Source organism: Sitophilus oryzae, unplaced genomic scaffold (assembly GCF_002938485.1).
Source record: "Sitophilus oryzae breed Bouriz unplaced genomic scaffold, Soryzae_2.0 scaffold_857_pilon_pilon, whole genome shotgun sequence".
In the NCBI taxonomy this organism is placed as follows: Eukaryota; Metazoa; Arthropoda; class Insecta; order Coleoptera; family Curculionidae; genus Sitophilus; species Sitophilus oryzae.
The window spans coordinates 5,044,935-5,064,113 of NW_022147480.1; the positions used below are offsets into that span (position 1 = coordinate 5,044,935).

General features: G+C 32.1%; 1 protein-coding gene across 5 annotated transcripts in view; it reads left to right on the forward strand.

Moving 5' to 3' along the window:
• LOC115889997 overlaps positions 1–19,179 on the forward strand; it is a 136,881-nt gene that overhangs the window by 7,583 nt on the left and 110,119 nt on the right. For 3 of the 5 annotated variants that reach the window (XR_004051544.1, XM_030910107.1, XM_030910109.1), the window contains exon 2: positions 14,345–14,525. The exons of 1 other annotated variant lie outside the window; for it this stretch is intronic. Coding sequence is in view for 3 of the 4 variants with exons in the window: in XM_030910107.1 (XP_030765967.1) it covers positions 14,382–14,525 (144 nt within the window). In the remaining variant the exon portion in view is untranslated. Of the gene's footprint in view, positions 1–4,969; positions 4,980–14,344; positions 14,526–19,179 lie in introns of those variants that run through there. One more of the 5 variants, XM_030910108.1, reaches the window with a different exon arrangement.

Here is a 19,179-nt window from a genome sequence, read left to right on the forward strand (position 1 = left end):
TAAAATATGTTAATATCTCGAAAACTGCGACTTTTTGATGTTATTACAAATTTTGTTGCAAATATTATTCCTAATCTTAAATTGAAAACCGCGTTTCGCTAGCTACTTTTTTTGGAGTTACGATTTTTAAAATTTTTTAACCCCCTCCCATACCCCCTTACCAACCCCTCACCCCCACCAAAAAGTAATGGTCAGATTCTCGGGTGCCACAGTATTTTTGTGCCAAGTTTGGTTAAAATCTGTTTAGCGGTTTTTGAGTTATCGTGTTACAGACGGACAGACAGACAGATATGAAAATATTTTGTATTTAGGTCATTTATGACCCAAATAACTCATTTTGAGTGAAATTAAAAAAAAAAAATTGCCGATCTTAATAGACTTCCCAAAAATACAAATAATTTTGTATCAAGATCCAGATACATTTGAATCACCATGTATATCTATGAAAAACTTATCAAATGGGAGCTACGAGTACCGTAATATTTATATAAAATCGATGGTAAAGCTGTTGAAGCCTAACCAATCCATCAAAACATAACGTTGAAAAAAAAATGTACCTACTTGGATGTTACAAAATATTGGATATTGCATTTGAATTAAATTAAATTAAAATTAAAAAATTAAAATTCCATTAAAAAAATTATAACCATGTTTTTTATAATACCTATATACTTGGTATTGTAAAAACAATACTATAACTTTACTATAAACCGCACAATTTTTTTAGTAAGGTAGATTTGAAACATCCTGTGAATCTATGAAAATATTGTTAAAATGTACGCCATCTTTGACCGGATATTTTCTGAAAAATATTGGAGTAAAAATCTCTAACAGAATATTATACCAGAAATAGAACTTTTCAGAACACACTGGCTTACCCTGTACAATAGTTTTTATGTCGTTTCCTGTTGTGATGGAAAACGCATTTAGGACCTTTCGTTTCTGAGAAAATGCGTACCGGTACCTCCCTTCGTGGGTTCGACCCTTTTTCCTCTACCTAGGGAGGCCCTAGAAAAATAAGGGTCTCACCCTCGATAGACTCAAAGCGTGGGGAGCCCTCAAACCTACAGCCTTCGGCCAAATAAGCCCCAACGACTGTTTTTTTTTCAAGAGAAACCCATAGAGCATTCAGTGTTGTAGATGAGGAATCCTTAGGGCGCGTTCTTACGAGTCAATTTGAAAAGCGGCAAAGAAAAAATATGTTTATTTATAACCACATATGTATTACAATACATTACTGACTTTTAAAAAATTTGAAAGTGTCAAATTATCTATATTTATTCCCTCTTCCATTTCCCTCACCCAATTTTTCTTATTTCTCGCCTCATTTAATTAAGCAAAATATTCTTGTAATATCTTTATGAAAAACTTATCTAACATCAACTAGCGATGGGAACTATCGAATGAATTAGACTATCGAATGGTTACTGAATGAAAGATTTTAACTATCGAATGGTTTTATTCGAATAAAATCATTCATTCATTTGTATACTAAAGCATATGTGACAACCTCGCCGTGCGACTAAATGGTTATCGTTGAGCCACGACTATCGAATGCTTTTGATAAATGAAATTTAGTATTCGTTTGATTTTTGTGTGCGTCAGTGCATTATTAGTTCTTCAAATTTTTATAACTTCACCTTATAAATACTGTGCTATTTTTGCGTTTATGAAAATATTTAAAATACTAAAATAGTAGTTTTTTTAATTGACGATTGTGTGCGTGTGCAGGTGTCAAAATTTTTCCGAAAATTTGTGTGATTTTCCGTAGCCCGATCTTTCAATTATTTTATTTTATATGGTATATACGGTTTATTTTTTAATGGGAAATTTTGAGAAGTAGCAATTTTTAAGAGAAACGAGATGAACTTGAAGTTTTACACGTGCCAATTTAAAAAAAAAAGTTAACGATGTTTGTATTTTGTTTATGCTAATTCTCTTACATGTAGTTTTTTGCGAAGAAATATTTCATTTATTTTTTAAAGTAAATGCCAGTAAAAGTAAATATTATTTTTAAATAATAATATAAAGTACCTAATATAAATAATTTTGATTTCTAATTTTTCATTTATATTTTCCTTCCATTACACTGCATGCTTAGAAAATTAATAAATGTTTATATTTCATGATTTTAAAGTTTGTTGTTAATATAACAAATTAGCTCTGTAATTATTATTATTTAATAAACCAACGATGCCAAAAAATTTAAAGACTATATTATTTTTAAATATGATCTAATATAAATAATTTTGACATCTAATTTGTTGTTTATATTTTGCTACTACGTAAAAAAATGTTTATATTAAATTATTTTAAATTTTGTTGTTAATAGGTATAAAAAATTATTACTGTTATTATTATTTTTATTAAACAAGTCTTTGTTTAAAAACATTAAAAATCATTTTCCTACATCCAAAATATTTTATTATCTAACCTAACTTAACAACAGAATATTAATAAAAAAAAATGCAAAATATATAGACATACTATCCCTAACTAACTAAAGCCAAACAATAATATTCTTTGCTAATATCAACTAATACCAATATATGGCAACAGCGCCCTTCATAATGTATTTTCTGTGTAAATACTAGCACCTCAATAAAAAAAATAATGTGTCCTTATCTTTATATGACTCCGCAAAAAATCAAAGATGCCGGCTTCTTTCTAGCATTGCCACCGACCGCTGTCGGGTTTCTCGGAAAGAAACCTACGTCGCCGGGAGACAACTAAAATCCAGTTAATATTTTATTATAATCGATCCTGACGAATAAATGAATTTCATAAATGAATGAATTTTATAAATGAATGGTTTTTGCTGCCGAATTACTAGAATACAATATTTCAAGGCAGATGACGCATCTATTCGATAATTTTTATTCGAATAGTTTTCAACGAATGTTTTTTTACTAGCTATCGAATTATTCGAATGAATTGCAACTATCGAATGTTTCGATAGTATTCATTCGATAGTTCCCACTACTAACATCAACAAAAAGAAACAAGAAGATTAACAATAATAATTGAATAAAGATTTTAATACATTTATTTTTTGAAATTAATGGTCAAATTTGTCTTATTGTACGCGTTAATCGATATTGTTAAGGGGCCGCCCTGATGATGTGTTTCACTCATTGAGGTTTCACTGCTGCAAAAACTTAACTCCTGACCTGTGCCAGGTCTTCTAATGTCAACGAAAGAAGGCAAAGAGTTTGAATTGCTACAGCAAGCCGATTGGCAACGATCTCGTTGAAGATATCATATTTGTGGTTTTAGTTCGGTTGGCTACAGATGCATCCACATAACCTTCATCCACAGCACTGGATTTCCATCCCCCTAGACGCTTTAGCTGTAAAATATCTGTGCTGTTCGTCTAAAAGCATGACCTGTGTCGGTTTTCGCGTTGGGAAGTTTCAAAAAGCTAGCAATTTTGTACGGAAATTTAGATATAAAATTGTATCCAAAGTTCAAAGTGTTGATTTCGAGCTTTTCCTAATCGATATTGAACAAAAAATCTCTCATTTTCAATATCTTTTCGTAACTGTATAACTTTTTTCACAATTTCTATCCAACTTGTGTTAGTTATCATAAATGATCTGCTCTTAGAAGTTTTTGTATCGGGAATTTCTATGCAAATTTTGTTTTCTAAAATATCAATATGCATAGTAGTAGTATTTCATCTTCAGTAGCTCATCACTTCGACATGCCTCAAACACACTTACTATAAGCGCAACCTAAAACAATGAAAAGAAATATTTAAAAACAGGAAAAGGAAACATTTAAAAAAAGCTTTACTTTAATAGTAATAGGAAGGGATTCTTGAGGTGCTTTCGTGAGAAAATCCTCCAAGTTTTGCCTGGTAAAAATGCTAGACTTCTTTGGCTTAAAACCTACATTCTGGCGTTTTATTTAGTTAATATGTCAGTCATTTCCCTTAATTCTAGCATTGTCCGTACCATGCTGTACGTAGCCCAAAGAGTCGATGGCTTTTTCTGTCTTGCCATGTCGCTAAAGTATGCCATCAAGACTGTCTCCGAAGCAATATTCTTAGCATTTCTTTCGGCACACCATTTTTCGTATACTTTGAATGCTATTTCATATCGCCCCCTACTTTTCTCTGGAAGTAAACTAGCTTCTTTTTGCAGCTTCTGCAAGTTTTGGTGGATACCAGGTACCAATATTAAAGTAGTCTTCATTATCAGAACTTTCCGACAACATTCTGGCTTTTTATGTTATATAAATTTGAAAAAACCAACGAGAAATTCAAAACTGTCACTTAGTTGTTTGTTTTGCTGTTGAAGGTTTGCGCCATAACAACCACTGGTACCGGTAACTATAGATATAGAAATGCCAAAACAGAAAACGACAAATTTTCGCATATTTATTTTTTTTTCAAAATAAAATACTGTCCCTACTTTTTAATTAATGATGTGGTTGTAAATAAAATAGTATACAAACTTCGGAGGAAAGTTTTCATTATTTTCTCGAGATTTAGTTAATCTCTCGACAGTAATGAACCACTTCTCTCCTCGGTATGTAATATACTTTTATCGAGATTATTACACTTATTTAAGATTCACCCTGTATAATGAATTAAAAAATAAAAGATTTTTCTATCTTAATCTCCATTTGATAGTTTTCCTTCAAGAAAATTTATCAATCAATTACAATGTTATGACTTTTATCAGTATACGCGTTATTAACCTCCATATCTAATCATCATCCATGCTGAGTGCTGTGTATAAACGAGATAAGGACAATATTAAGTTTGTTTCTATCTCGTATAAAGTTATTATTAAAATCTCGCACAAAAATATAAATAGAAAAACAGCGTCAAGTAAAACTTTCACGGTTTACAAATACAACAAACAGCGCGATGTTTTTGAGTGTAAATGGAGAAAATCGTAAAAGCCGTGGAAAAACAACTGCATATAGTGCGATGCACGGCTGTCTAAATTAACATTTTACCATTCTAGAAGGTACTGTTTCTTCAAAACAATTTACAATTTGCACCTATTGTTACTGTTTCTTTTATGACTTTATATACCGGGTGTTTTTTGAAAGTTGTACACACCTGTAACATTTTTTAGATTAAAAAACGAGATTTGATATGCTAGCATTAGTGTTGTAAATGGAAATATTGGAAATTTCCAAACGTGTCTCGGAAATATTGGGAATATTGGAATTATTTTTAAAAATACTTAAATCTTGTCATTAACGATTCAAACCCGATGTTTATTAATATATCTTTCATGGGCGCCGGACAGGGGGGGCAAGAGGGGGCATTTGCCCCCCCCTGGATCACTGAAACAATAAAAATAAAAGCTATCTTCTTACATCCATCTGTAAAAAAAATAATCATTATTATGAAATTGTTAGGTGGTTACCTATAAAATAATAAAAAATGTGGTAATTATTGGGAAAACTGGAAATCGTCCGATTTTCACCAAAATTGGTATACACACTATTTTGAGGTCGTAGATTACGAATCTATTTTTTTCTTGGCGGTCTCTTACCGTTTTTCAGAAAAACGGAAAATTATTTCAACACTGAATTTTTCTTAATTTCGGCCCTATAAAGTAATAATTTCACTATATTTTCATTATATTATAGTTTATCTATAGCCACACTTGATTGGGGATAGAAAAGTGTCCAACATTTTACTGAAAAACACTTTTCTTAACAAAATAGCAAAGAAAATTGAGACCAGATGGAAGTTTGACATTTGATATATCCTTCTTTCTCTCTCCTATGTAATAAGAGAGACAAATATATTCTAGACCTAATCTAGAAATTTTAAAATTTACAACGTTGCCATATCTTCTATTTTTTCGGGTGATTAGGGATTTTAATTAAATTACCTATTATGAGATCGACAATAATTAAATATACACCTATATCCACAAAATTACGCGGAAGAGTTTTGATTGCATTGGTTTTAACTTAATCTTTTTTTAGTTAAGGTTATCAGGTTTAAGTTTTTAGGTTAATCTTTTTTTAGTTAATCTAATAATATAACAACAAAAGATTAACACCCTCTGCATGGAAGTTGTAACCAATGCAATCAAAACTCTTTCGTGCAACTTCGTGGGTATAAATAGTCAGATCTCGTTGGTAAAATAGCAGTTATGGGAAGGAGCCGTTCTTCTGGCGACTGCCTTTCGTAATTCCAGAATGAGCGAAAAAAACACGCTAAATTTAGGTTTAGCATTGGCAACGTTGCTTTAAATGCCAGAAACACATAAACTTACTTCGGGTTTCTCTTATTACCGATTCTGAACCGTCCTAGAACTGTGATGCGTATGCGCAGAAGGAAATATGAAGACATTATTTCATTTGCGCATGCGCTGCAGAGTTCTTGGACGGTTCAGAATCGGTAATAACAAGAACCCGAACAAAGCTATAATCTAACATTTTCAGATTGTTTACAAATTTATTTTAGCAAATTTTCCTCTATTATGCATAGAATTGGTTAAAAAGTAACAGAAAATAGCAAAAACATTATTGATTATTGAATACCTAACAAAATATGTGCTAGAAAACCTTAAAAATATCAAAAATTAAGAAAAATTCGATATTGAAATTATTTTCCGTTTTTCTGAAAACGGTAAGAGACCGCCAAGAAAAAAAGTTCAGATTCGTAATCTACAACTTCAAAATAGGGTGTATACCAATTTTGATGAAAATCGGACGATTTCCAGTTTTCCCAATAATTACCAAAAATGTCAATTTTTTATTCATTTTTACCTTGCCCCCCCCAAATTTCATTCTTCCGGCGCCCATGATATCTTTCATATTTTGTAACCCTATAAACATTAAATTTACTATAGAACAGTTTTGCAAACATATAATATGGTGAATATATCGAGTTTGAGGATTCACCTACTTATTTGCAACCTCGCATTTCTACGGAGAAGTCCCGAGCTCGTAGGTCGTAGCGTAGGGGAATCCCTGATCGACATTCTTTTTGCTGTAAAAGCATTTTGTGATATTAGAAGGGTAATTCAGAATAATCTTGTACTGTCCTCACTTGACGACAAAGAAAAATCCGAATTGTTGGAGTTTGTTGACAAAAGAGAAAAAAATTGCTATTAAATTATTCCATAATTAAACCATTCATTATGCTGCAGAATGACTAAATCCAAAATCACAAAGTTCTGAACTTGATGAAACCCAAATTCTTTCTGCCATAGAATGCATACTTAATATATCAAAAAATAAACTCAATATAAAGGAGCAAGAAATAATAGATGAAATAGCAGATTACCGTTGTAGAAGTGGCAAGTTATTTGAAAATAACTTCATATGGAAAAGTAGTTTTGATAACCCAGTCTCCTGGTGGAAAGGACTGTGTTCTTCATCTTCATTATCACAAGTAGCTTCACGAATTTTGATGATGCCAGCATCTTCGGCTGCCACGGAACGCAGTTTTAGCGTTTATAGTCATATTCATTCAAAAAAGAGAAACAGGCTTACTAATGATAGAGCCGCTATGCTACTCTATGTATCCCACAATGAAAACTTGCTGAAGAAAATAGGAAACGGCAATAGATCTATTTTTATTTCCGATACTATTAAAGATTTTGAGGAAGTAGACTGGAAAGAAGATGTTATTGAATGTGATGCTGATGACAGCGATAAAGATATGCCTCTTGCTCGACTAGTGTGTCAAAAATAATTTTTTTGTACAAATTTAACCTTAATTTATTTTTTAATTCGAAGAATAACTCTTTATTTGTGTTTATGTATAAGCATTTTGTGTTTTGCGATGTTTTGTTATGATTTTTATAAATAAATATTTCAGTTTTTCTTATTTTTTAAAATATTTCATATATTTTGCAATATTTCCATATATTTCCAATGTTTCAAGAAATATTTCCGAAAATATATTTCTGGAAATTTTACGTCACTAGGCACTGGAGGCACAAAATGAAAACTACAACAATAGTTCTAATCATCTGCTGATGATCCTAACATAGCGAAACGTGCGTCCAGTGCAAAAGTAGTGTTTTCGTGTATTGGGGTGAATTAATGTTTTATTCTTCTGTAACAGAATATACCGGGTGCGTCTCAAAAGTGGCTCACTTCTGTGTTTTACTTTTTCAGATAAAAAAAGCAGATTTGGTATGTTAGTATATGACATAAATTAAGATTGATTGACGTATTCAGTTGTTTTTGATCGCTTCCTGTTTAACCGGAAATGACTACAACTTTTGATTTTTAAATGGCACCCTCGGTATTTTTTTTACTTTATTCGATAGAAAATAACACTGAATAGAATGACATATCATATGTCAACTTTTGACTGACATTTTCGCATATGGTTTATTTGAAATTATTACTTGCAGTTCGTAACGAAAATTTGACTCGAAATACCAAGTGTGTGGTATCAAATTATTCGTAAAAAATGCTTTTTCCAAATATGCTAATGAGCCATCGCAACCCTCGTTCCATTTGAAAAAATTGAGATATGATTAAAAATACGATTTGAGCATTTTCTAACTGGCCAGGACAAGACACTAAAAACATTAGACGATCAAATCTATTTTTCCAAGGCTCGTTGATTAAGAATTAGTGTTTTTAACATAGCCATGTTACTCTAGATTGAAATTTACAATACAATTTTTTTATTAAGTGTGAATGTTAAAAGTTGACATATGATATGTCATTCTATTCAGTGTGTTACTTTCTATCGAATAAAGTTAAAAAATACCGCGGGTGCTATTTAAAAATCAAAATTTGCAGTCATTTCCGGTGAAATAGGAAGTGACCAAAAACAATTGAATACGTCAATCAATCCAAATTTTTGTCATATACTAACTTCCCAAATCTCGTTTTTTTATCTAAAAAAAAATAAAAAAGTTATAGGGGTGAGACGCACACGGTATACTTAAAACTCCTTTCTTGATATTTACATTGATTCATCGTGAGAAAAATAAAAAAGCAGGTTCATCGTTATGGCTGAAAGAGTGGGAAATGTCGAAGAAAACGGTCAAAAACCTCTCTGGGCTCGTATAAAACATAACGGTGAGCGTGAATTGGAAAAGGCTGCTCTCCTATTCAACAACGGCCGGCGACTTTCTTTTTCTTTTCTATCGTAGCTCCGTCTTTTTCCGTTTTGCTTTTCATTTTTCGGACAACGGCTGGAATGTACAGCTATTTAGCTAGCTAGCTAGCTGGGTCGATGTGCTGCAAGCGATCACCTACTTTCGAAATATACAGAGAGAAATATGAAATATGATGCCTTCACTTTAAGTAGTGGCTTAGTAGTAAAAATATGCTTTATTATTATAGTACTAGTTGTGAACGGGGGATGCTACAATAACGGAATATACCGGGTGAAAACAAAAACGATGCAAAAACTCGATCCCCCGGATCATCTTTACAAGAGGAAAATTATTTTTATTTTTAACATTTGGAAAAAATGCATTCTTTATAGATATTTTCTAAATTCGTATTTATATTTTGTGGTGTACACTCATAACCACAGTAGCACCACCGTACATAAAACTCGAGTTTTATGTACGGTGGTAGCACTGTGTATATTACGAAGGCGTAAAGCTATCATACCAACATTGGAAAATATTTTTAGCAAAATTTGCATTTTTTCTGTCAATTTCTGTCTTAGATAAGATTAGATTCTTCGAGGTGGCTATCAGCCTAGGGTCGCCACCTAAAGTGTGACCAACGGATCTGTAGCTACGGGGTATCGGCAGGGGAATGCAGTTGTAAACAAAACACGCCCAATTTCATTCTAAAATAGGCATGGGCGTACGGTGTTATATGAAAATAATGTATATCATAAATATAATACTCAGATTAATATTTTTCTTCAAAAAACTTTATGCTGTTTGAATCGTTACTATTGAGTTAGCAGATAAACACTAAAAGCTTTTATAAAAGCTCCCTTAAATATTTTGAATCATTTTATTATTGTGTTGTTAATATAATAGAAGAAATAATTACAGCTGGGGGTTGGAACATTTGGTGTTACACAGCAAAATAAAACACTAAATCAGTACAATACACCAAAACACTTTTAATTTTACACTGGACGCATGTTTCGCTAACCGCATGTCTGCCATCAGCAGATGATCAAGACTGAGTCTTGAGGTATATTTATTTATATATCTGTACTAACTATATTTTTTTTATATTACATAATTTTAGATATAACTATTTCCAGCAAAAAAATCTTGAAAATAGTTAACTTTGGAGGCGCAAACAAAACATAATTTTACTCACCAGTAGATCCAATATTGCGTATTACACCAGATATGGTATCGCTCCGCCAGCAGTTTTTAAAGGATAGGTCATTGTCTACCCATATGTTTCATCTAAATAGATAATACTTGGCTATATTTTCGAATTTCGCGTATATATTTATATCTCTCTCTGCAATATAATGGGCCGCTCCATTAATATTTATCTGTTATTTTGACATTTACGCCAAAAAAATTCATTTGATTTTAATAATCCCCTAAGCGTTTCCCTGCAAAGGAAAATTCGATTCTAACTGCAATTTTTGCAAAAGCTTTCTAATTGTGGGAACGAGTTTGAATTCGAGATAAAATCTATTTATCAAATTCCTGACCACTTCGAAAAAGTCGTCGAGCTTTTCGACAGCAGTCTCACGTGGTCGTTTCTTTCCAGAGCTGGATATCATTTTATCGGGGTTAGTTTTCAGCCTTTTTTTTATCTTCTGTGTGAATTTTTTTATAGCCGATACGCTAACTCCGGTATTAAAAAATATCCGCTCAAGTTTACGTTTAAGCGGCAACTAAAGCGAACTCTCTGTAGCTTCTTCATCGCAAACCCTATTATGAACACAAGGAAATAAACCAAATGAGATTTCATCCACGTTATTATTAACTTACTTATATAAATTAGCTATTATTTCTCTTGTCTAACTATGTAGTGTCTTACCCTTAACAAATTTATTCATTTTAAAACACAAATATACCATCAAACTTGATATTAATAATTAAAAACTACGAACGAAAAACATTATAACAAGATAACAAAACAATAAAACACAACTTAACTATCAAATATACGAAAAATATAGGAATAAAGTTTAGGATAACCGGTATAAAATAATGAAATAAAGTAATAATGATCAAAAAAATGACACCGCCACTGGATATTTCAATAGTATTCAATATTCCTACTCTTTTCAGAAGAGATCGTGAAGTTGGGCATAAAGCAAGCGAATAGGAAAGGCGTAAAAGACATGGCAACCGCGTGGTAACAAATCCTGTGACGTACTCTCGCCAATCATGTTCGATGAATAGGCGACCATGCGCGGCGATGCCGGTTTGCCAATGATATCGTTGAAAAATCTTCAACTTTCATAATAAGCAGATTATACAGAATGAAAGAAATAAGTTATTAAATAAAACATATCGAACAATATGAACTACGTTAAAATTCCTTAGTAATATACGTCAGAACATATGCTAAACACATTATATATAATAAAAATATATTAAATTTATAGTTCATGTCTGGCAATTTTGCAATTTTATAGATAAACGTGGCAATATCGATTTTTTTTTCTCGCATTCCTTCCGTAGCTTCAGATCCGCTGGTCAAACAGTAGGGTTGTCCTTTTTTGAAAAGGACAGTGATTTTTTAGAACAAATTGTCCTTTTGATTTATTTTGACCGAGAAAGTCCTTTTTATTTACGTATTTTCCAGCAATATTCCTTTCGTCCAAATTTAATTAGATATTTTATAAGACTTATAAATAAATGTTTTTTTTAAACGTTTGAAAAATATTAATTTTTGCGACGTGATTTCAATTTAAAAGTCATTTTAACACCTAGGCATAAAAGTACGAAAATATATTATTAAACTGACATAAAGTGTCAAATTCAACGAGTGTAACAATAATTTCTCGGTAGACCCTGCTGGCAAGCGAAACCTTGGGTCGGCATTTACATGCATAGGAGCTATGACCACCCTATGACAATCTAGTAAGACGGAGAGAGCAAAATAAAAAGTAAAAATACAAAGTATTTATTACGTAACCACTTAATCTGACGCTAGGCTCCATCATATACGTATTACTTTTTACAAATATACTCAGCCTAATCTCCAAAAAGTGAAGCCCAAACACTGAAAGAGAAATATGGAATTCTGCATAAGTCTATTTCACCCGGATATTCATTTAACTGCGCATGCCTTACCTGAAGAAGTTTTCATTGGTCGATGTTTTTAGAGGGAAGTGGTTGACTGACATTTCACCTAACCTTCAATTTTATTTATATTTTTATTATTTATAACACATTATCATGGAGTTGGAAAAATATCAAAAAATAGTTGAAAACAATAAACTAAACAAAATCACTCTTTTACGCGCACAAATAAAAAGTAATCCAAACAGAACTAAAACAACAATCAATCGGAGTTTGGCGCAATCGCAGTTCAATCGATATCCGGGTGAAATAGACTTATGCAGCATTAATACGGAGCTGAGTTATGTTGTCTTTTTCTTACGGCACGGAAACAGCACACGGGGTTAAATAGGGAACACTGAGTATATATAGTTATATGTATATGGGCTCCATGCGCTTGGGAAAATACTTGCCTTCTGTCTTTATTCAGTACATCTTATTTTGCTAAGCGTGTTGATCGTACTCTTCGTACACACGAAAATCGGCACCCAAGACCAGAAATACCAGCTCTAGTATAATTACCTGCAGGGTATGCCTTTTAAATCTTTTTATAGTATTTCCAACGCTTGAAATTGTTTAAGAAATTATTTGTGAACGTTTGAAAAAAGATAGCCTGTTCTATTCGGAGTAAAAATTACTTTTATGCCTCCCCTGTAATGTCGTCAAACTTACAACGTCAAAAAACAATATACTATTGTTTAGAATCGGCAACATTATTTAGAACTCCCTGTTTAATCTAAAATGATTGTTTAGGATCAATATAGTTGATTTTCGCAATCAACAACTTACCCCTGTCCTTTTTCATATTCCATTGTCCTTTTTTTACTTTGCAAAAAGGTGGCAACCGTATATTACTGTATATTACCATTCTGGGGTACTTGCTGCGCAACAAAATTTGATGGTATTTTCCGACGCCAGTTCGATATTTATTGGGACTGAACAGTAGAACTCACTGCCAGAATTTCTTTAAAGATTTCAAAATACTGACTCTTCCTTCTTTATTCATTTTTGAATCCGTTTGCTTAATCCGCAAGCACATATCTGCTATTCCCGAAAGGCCATCTCATAACTATCCACTTAGGAATGCGGAGCACGATTTTTATCTGTCAACCCCGAGCTCAGAACTAGCTAAAGGTTCAATACTGTACAATGCCAAAAAAATGTACAATCATCTGCCTTTGAATATCAAGTCGCTTTCATTCTTTCCCGCATTTCGCAAAGCTCTAAAATCATACTTACTGGAGAGAGCCCTATACTCGTATACAGTAAACGACTTTTTTGTTGATATTTAATTATGAACAATTTTGAATTTTAAAATTTTGATCATCTCACACACTGGTCAAAAGTCAAGTATTTAATATTTTATAACTCTAAAATTATATCTATTTACTGCGTACTGCTCTGCAATTGTCCATGTATATTCTTTTTGTTATTTTAATGACTTAAATTTATTTGAATTGTATTATTTGTATTGTGTAATTTTTGTTGTTTGTATTTTTTTGTGCTTTTGTTTGTTTTGTGAGTGTTTTGTCGATGAAGCCGTTTTGTCTTTTTGTACAATAAAGCATTGTTTATTATTATTATTATTATCAACCTGATCCGCTGCGGCCTTTCCAGATCTATTGTGGTCCTCCTTCTGATCCTTAGGTTATATTCTCCACTCCAAGTTTAGCAACTTGGAGACTGAACCCACCATGCTCTCTGGCAATGGCCTATCATTGCCTAGTTGCCATTCTCGTGACTACTTTTGCAACGCCCCAGAAAGGTTCTGGGACTGTGAATGGCATTGATGAGCTTTGCTTAGCCATTTCATCTGTCTTTTCATTGCCCTTGTGATTCTCGCTACCTGGTATCCAGACTAACGTAACGTTGCTACGCTCACCAAAAGTATTTAGAGCACGCACTCCCCCAGTAGTCCCGCACTAGTCTAGAATTGACCTCTGTGCTACATTTGAAATTTTCTGCTGAAAATATTTCACAATATCGGCATGATAGCTCTTTGCTTTAAAATAAACAATGTGACCTTTAATGTACTTTGCTTATATGCTCACTTCCAGTTAAACTGGAGGTGATTTCCTTCATTTTTTTTGAACTCCATTTTTCAACCGTGCGTCTTAATAAAAAATATTATTTTTTTCTCACATTTCAAATGTTTTTGTTACTAGGAAACAAACGTCCTGCCTAATACATCATCTCCAAGCTATGGATAGTGATCAGTACTGTCTAAGATGGAGTAATTATCAGAACAACATGACATCTGTGTTTCAACAACTGTTGGAAAAAGAGGCTTTCCTAGATGTTACTTTGGCTTGCAGTTGCAGTAATATATCTCTTAAGGCACATAAGGTAATAAATGGAATGATAGAAGAGTATATAAGTAGAAATCTATGATAGTATTACTGAAAAATACACATTTTTACCACAGCCATTTGTTGTCCAATTGATGAAAACCACATAAATACATACACAAACGTAAGTAACCTGTAGAAAATAAAGACATGGCCTCACACTTTCGCTAACATTGTTAACATCATCAGCAGATGATTAAAATTGATGAATTATGAATAGTTATACAGGGTGGTCCTAACTGTATTCCGGAAACTTCAACAGCATATTCTGCGGATAAAAATAAGTAAAAAAGTTCGTATATAAATGTATATCATAAAATGCTTATTTTCGGAAATACAAGGTGCAAGGTGTAGAAATTTCATTTTTATTTCGATTGTTTCCAAATAATTTCTAAAGTAACGTCAATATTTGGATGAAAATTGGTGTCTGGAAGTTTTTTGACATGAGAAATTTGATTTTCATGTCAATATGACTCCTACTTGTAGAGGGCGCCACCTACATGTATTTTAACTGTTTTGTGTGAAAAAATATACATTTCCATTATTTTTTACGTAAAAAATGTCTCTTGGTAAAAATCGCTACGAGCAACCGTTCTCAAGATATTTAGAAAGAAAATAGTCAATACATGTCATTATTGACAAAAAAATAAACACGTTTAGTAGATAGTTACTTGACTGAAATAATAGATTTAGGAAATTTTTATTTTTTTGAATTAGTCATAAGCTTTTCTGCGAAAAAATGATGATAAAACAGTTTCTGTTACAATTTATGATTTCAGTCTAAACTATTTAAGTTAATTTTTTGATCTTAACAATCTTAATCAGTTTTAACAAATAGTAAATAAAAGCGAAAATTCGAGGATTAAAACATAATTAGTTAACTCTTCAGGAATAATTATATTCCTTAATTTCTCCTGATTCCTGAATTCCATTCCGTTCATAAGAGAATGGTTTACTGAAAAGAAAACGGCGTCAAAAACGGCTGGGGAATATCAATCGATGATAATTTTGGCCAGGTCAAGCCCTAGACGTTATTTACTTGGCCAGTACTCTTTCTTATTTCTTGATGGCGCTTACTGCCTGCATTTTGGAAATTGATTTGTGTGTCTGAAAACGTTCTATCTTTTTTTATATTTTTTACTTTTGACAAGTTTTATGTCTATTTTTAGGAAATGACATGTAGAGAATGACCTCGCCAAAATTATCATCGATTGTCATTTCCCAGCCTTCTTTTACGCCGTTTTTTTTTTCATCATACGGTGCATAACTGATAAGTGGGGTACGTGTTGTGCGACTCAATTTGACCGCATTTTCAAGCTCCAGAAGAGAGCTGTTCGATTTTCACTGGGACTAAACAGCAGAACTTATTGCCAGGACTTTTTTAAAAAATTAAAAATATTAACTCTTCCTTCCACTGAAAAAAAGGATCTCTCAGTCGAAATGAATATGACTTCGACCCAAAAGATTGGCGCTTTTCAATAGGGCCAAGAACGACGTTTCTTTGCCCAAAGCATTAACTATCTTTTCATAAGCTTTAAAAAATTACTTTAGAGAATAGAAGAATCTATCTGTCCAAAGTATTTCACTCTTGACCCAAAATTAATATGCAAAGAAGTTCTTGCTACAAGAACAACAGTCTCTTTGATTCATGCAAAAATTCTTGATTGAAAAGGGACATTTCTTGATTAAAGAGACACTTTTCTTAAACTAATAGCAATACCATTGACTCAACTAAAATTTATTTTGATCTAATAATCTATCATATACAGGCATATTACGAGGTATATTATTTTCTGATAAATTTAGGCTTTCCTATAGTCTGTAGTAAGTAAAGTGATATTATTTTCCTCGATAGTAGGTAGTTATTTCTGCTTCTTCACTCCTTGGTTTTGGGGTGGTTCATCACTCTACAAATTACAAAAAAATGTTACATCACGATTAATCAAAGTCAAGCAAACAAATTATTAAAATTACAAGCTTTGGTCACATTTTGTTTTTTTTTTAATACGACGACTTGAAATTCTAAAATTTGTTGTAATTATTTGCATAAAAAAATCGATACCTATATTCTTATTCTATCTATAGTCACGCATGCATTATCTATACACGTGGATTAGGTAAATGTCTCTTACCTTCAGATATAGCAAATAAATGCTCTAATTTCCATTTTTTCAGAAACTCTTTTAAAGAATCATATATCCTAAAATTTGTCCATAAAAAATGACAAATGCATGTTAATAACGATCACTAATTTGTTATACGATATGCGTTTAAAAAGCAAATTATGCAAAATTCCAGGTGGAAAATTCCAAGCAACAAAACCCGTGCATACTATGATGTGCGACCTATGAAATGCGACGTGAGACTGTGGTGAGACAAGGGTGAGACTGATCGGACTGCCACGCCGACTGATTGTATATGCCGTCCATCGTCATCGTCTTTGCGTGTCGTTATTATTTTTCATCAAAAGAGTATTTCGCTATTGAAAAAATGGCCATGTTTCTTGAATGAAGTACTTCCTACCGTATTTTTGTTATTATCTTAAAACAAAGTAACTTGCACTTGGTTGAATGAAAATAGATTCAAGAGAAATTTTCGAATTTTTCAAGAGAACAAGTTTTCTTGAGTTGAGAGAGTTTTTCTTCAGGCAAAATATTTTCTTTCGCGTTAAAATAAATTCTCTTGCCACTAATTTTTTTTCAAGAACGATGACCACTTTGGTTCAAGCCTATCTTTTTTTCCTTATTTATATTTGAATCCGTTTGCCTAATACGTAAGCATGTATCAGCTTCTCAAGAAAGGCCATCTCACACTTATCCACTCAGGAACGCGGAGCAAGATCTTTATCTACCTACCCCACGCTCAGAGTTAGTTTAAAGTTCAATATTATACAACTGGAAAAAAATGCACAGTCACCTGCCATTTGAAATCAAATCCATAACATCATTTTCTTCATTTCGCAAAACATTGAAATCTTATTTACTAGGCAAGGCTTTCTACGCCGTAAATGACTTATATTTTGATAATCGAATTTGATCTGGTAAACACTGGTCTAATGTTTGCTATTACTATATTTAGTATAAACTTACTAAATATTTTTGAATCTTATTTTTATTTGTTTGATCTTTGACATTGTAAACATTAAAACATTTATAAATGTTTATTTTAAACAATAAGACTGACAATGTAATTTGTATACTTGTTTGTTTACTTTACCTTTGTCTACAAATTATAAGTATTAATAACTAAATTATTTTAAAATATTTAATTGTATTCATTAAAATTGAGCAAAATATATCCATCCCAGATAAAAAAATCGCCGCATCCCCGACAGACTAATATCAACCCTGCCTCCATTTTTTTTTTCATGTGACCCTTGTCGCCAACCAGTCGTGTTCAACATAGAGTCGTTATAGCCCGTATCCAGGGTACTGCCTGACGCTCGGGCTCTATCGATTTTCCCCTTTTACCACATGCGCACTATAATAAAATATATCTTTAATACATTTAGAATAAAGTGGATTTTGTTATTACTTGTTTGTGTGGCGAAGGGGAGTTTGATGAGGGTGGTAGTCCGCATGGTGGGGGATAGTATAGAGAAAATCGATAGGGTACAAATGCGAATAATGAACATCATATTATATAGCACGTTCTATAGGGTTTTCATGCATGATTTTTTTTATTGAATATAGATTTAAATTATGAAAGTTTCAGAGTTTTATCTGTCATATTCTAACTTTCGAAATAACAATAGACCATCTAAACATAATGTGCATAAATAGAAATACACTAAAATTAAATACACTTACCCGGCAGGAAAAAAACGGGCACCTTAAAATTTTGATGTACTTTAAAGTTTAATATACAGGGTGGTCCGAACTGTATTCCGGAAACTTCGGCAGATTAAAATAAGTAAAAAAAATTATATAAATGTATGTTCTAAAATGCTTAGTTTTGGAGATACAGAGTGTAGAAGTTTCATTTTTATTTCGATTTTTTCCAAATAATTTCTAAAGTAACTTCAATATTCGGATGAAAATTGGTGTCTGGGAGTTTTTTGATTTAAGAAATTTGATTTTGATGTCAATATAACTCCTACTTGTAGAGGGCACTACCTACATATTTTTGAACTGGTTTAAAGAGTAATAACTTTTCGTCAGTACCTGTATAAAACTACTGAGTAAAAAAATATACATTTAAGACATTTTTTACGTAAAAAAGGGCTCTTGGTAAAAATCGCTACGAGTACCAATTCTCGAGATATTTGGAATCGAAATTATCAATACCTGTCATCATTGACATAAATTAAACATGTTGACTAAATAGTTATTAGACTGAAATCATAAATTTGAAATGTTTTTGTGCCAAAAGTTCAACAGAAACTGTTTTATCATTATTTTTTGCAGAAAAATTTATGATTAATTAAAAAAAATAACAATTTTCCAAGTTTATTATTTCAGTCAAATAAATATCTACTCAACTTGTTTATTTTTTGTCAATAATGATTGTATTGACTATTTCCATTCTAAATATCTTGAGAACGGTTGCTCGTAGCGATTTGTACCAAGAAACATTTTTTACATAAAAAATCACGGAAATGCATATTTTTTCACTCAGTAGTCTCATTAGTTTTATACAGTTACAGACGAAAA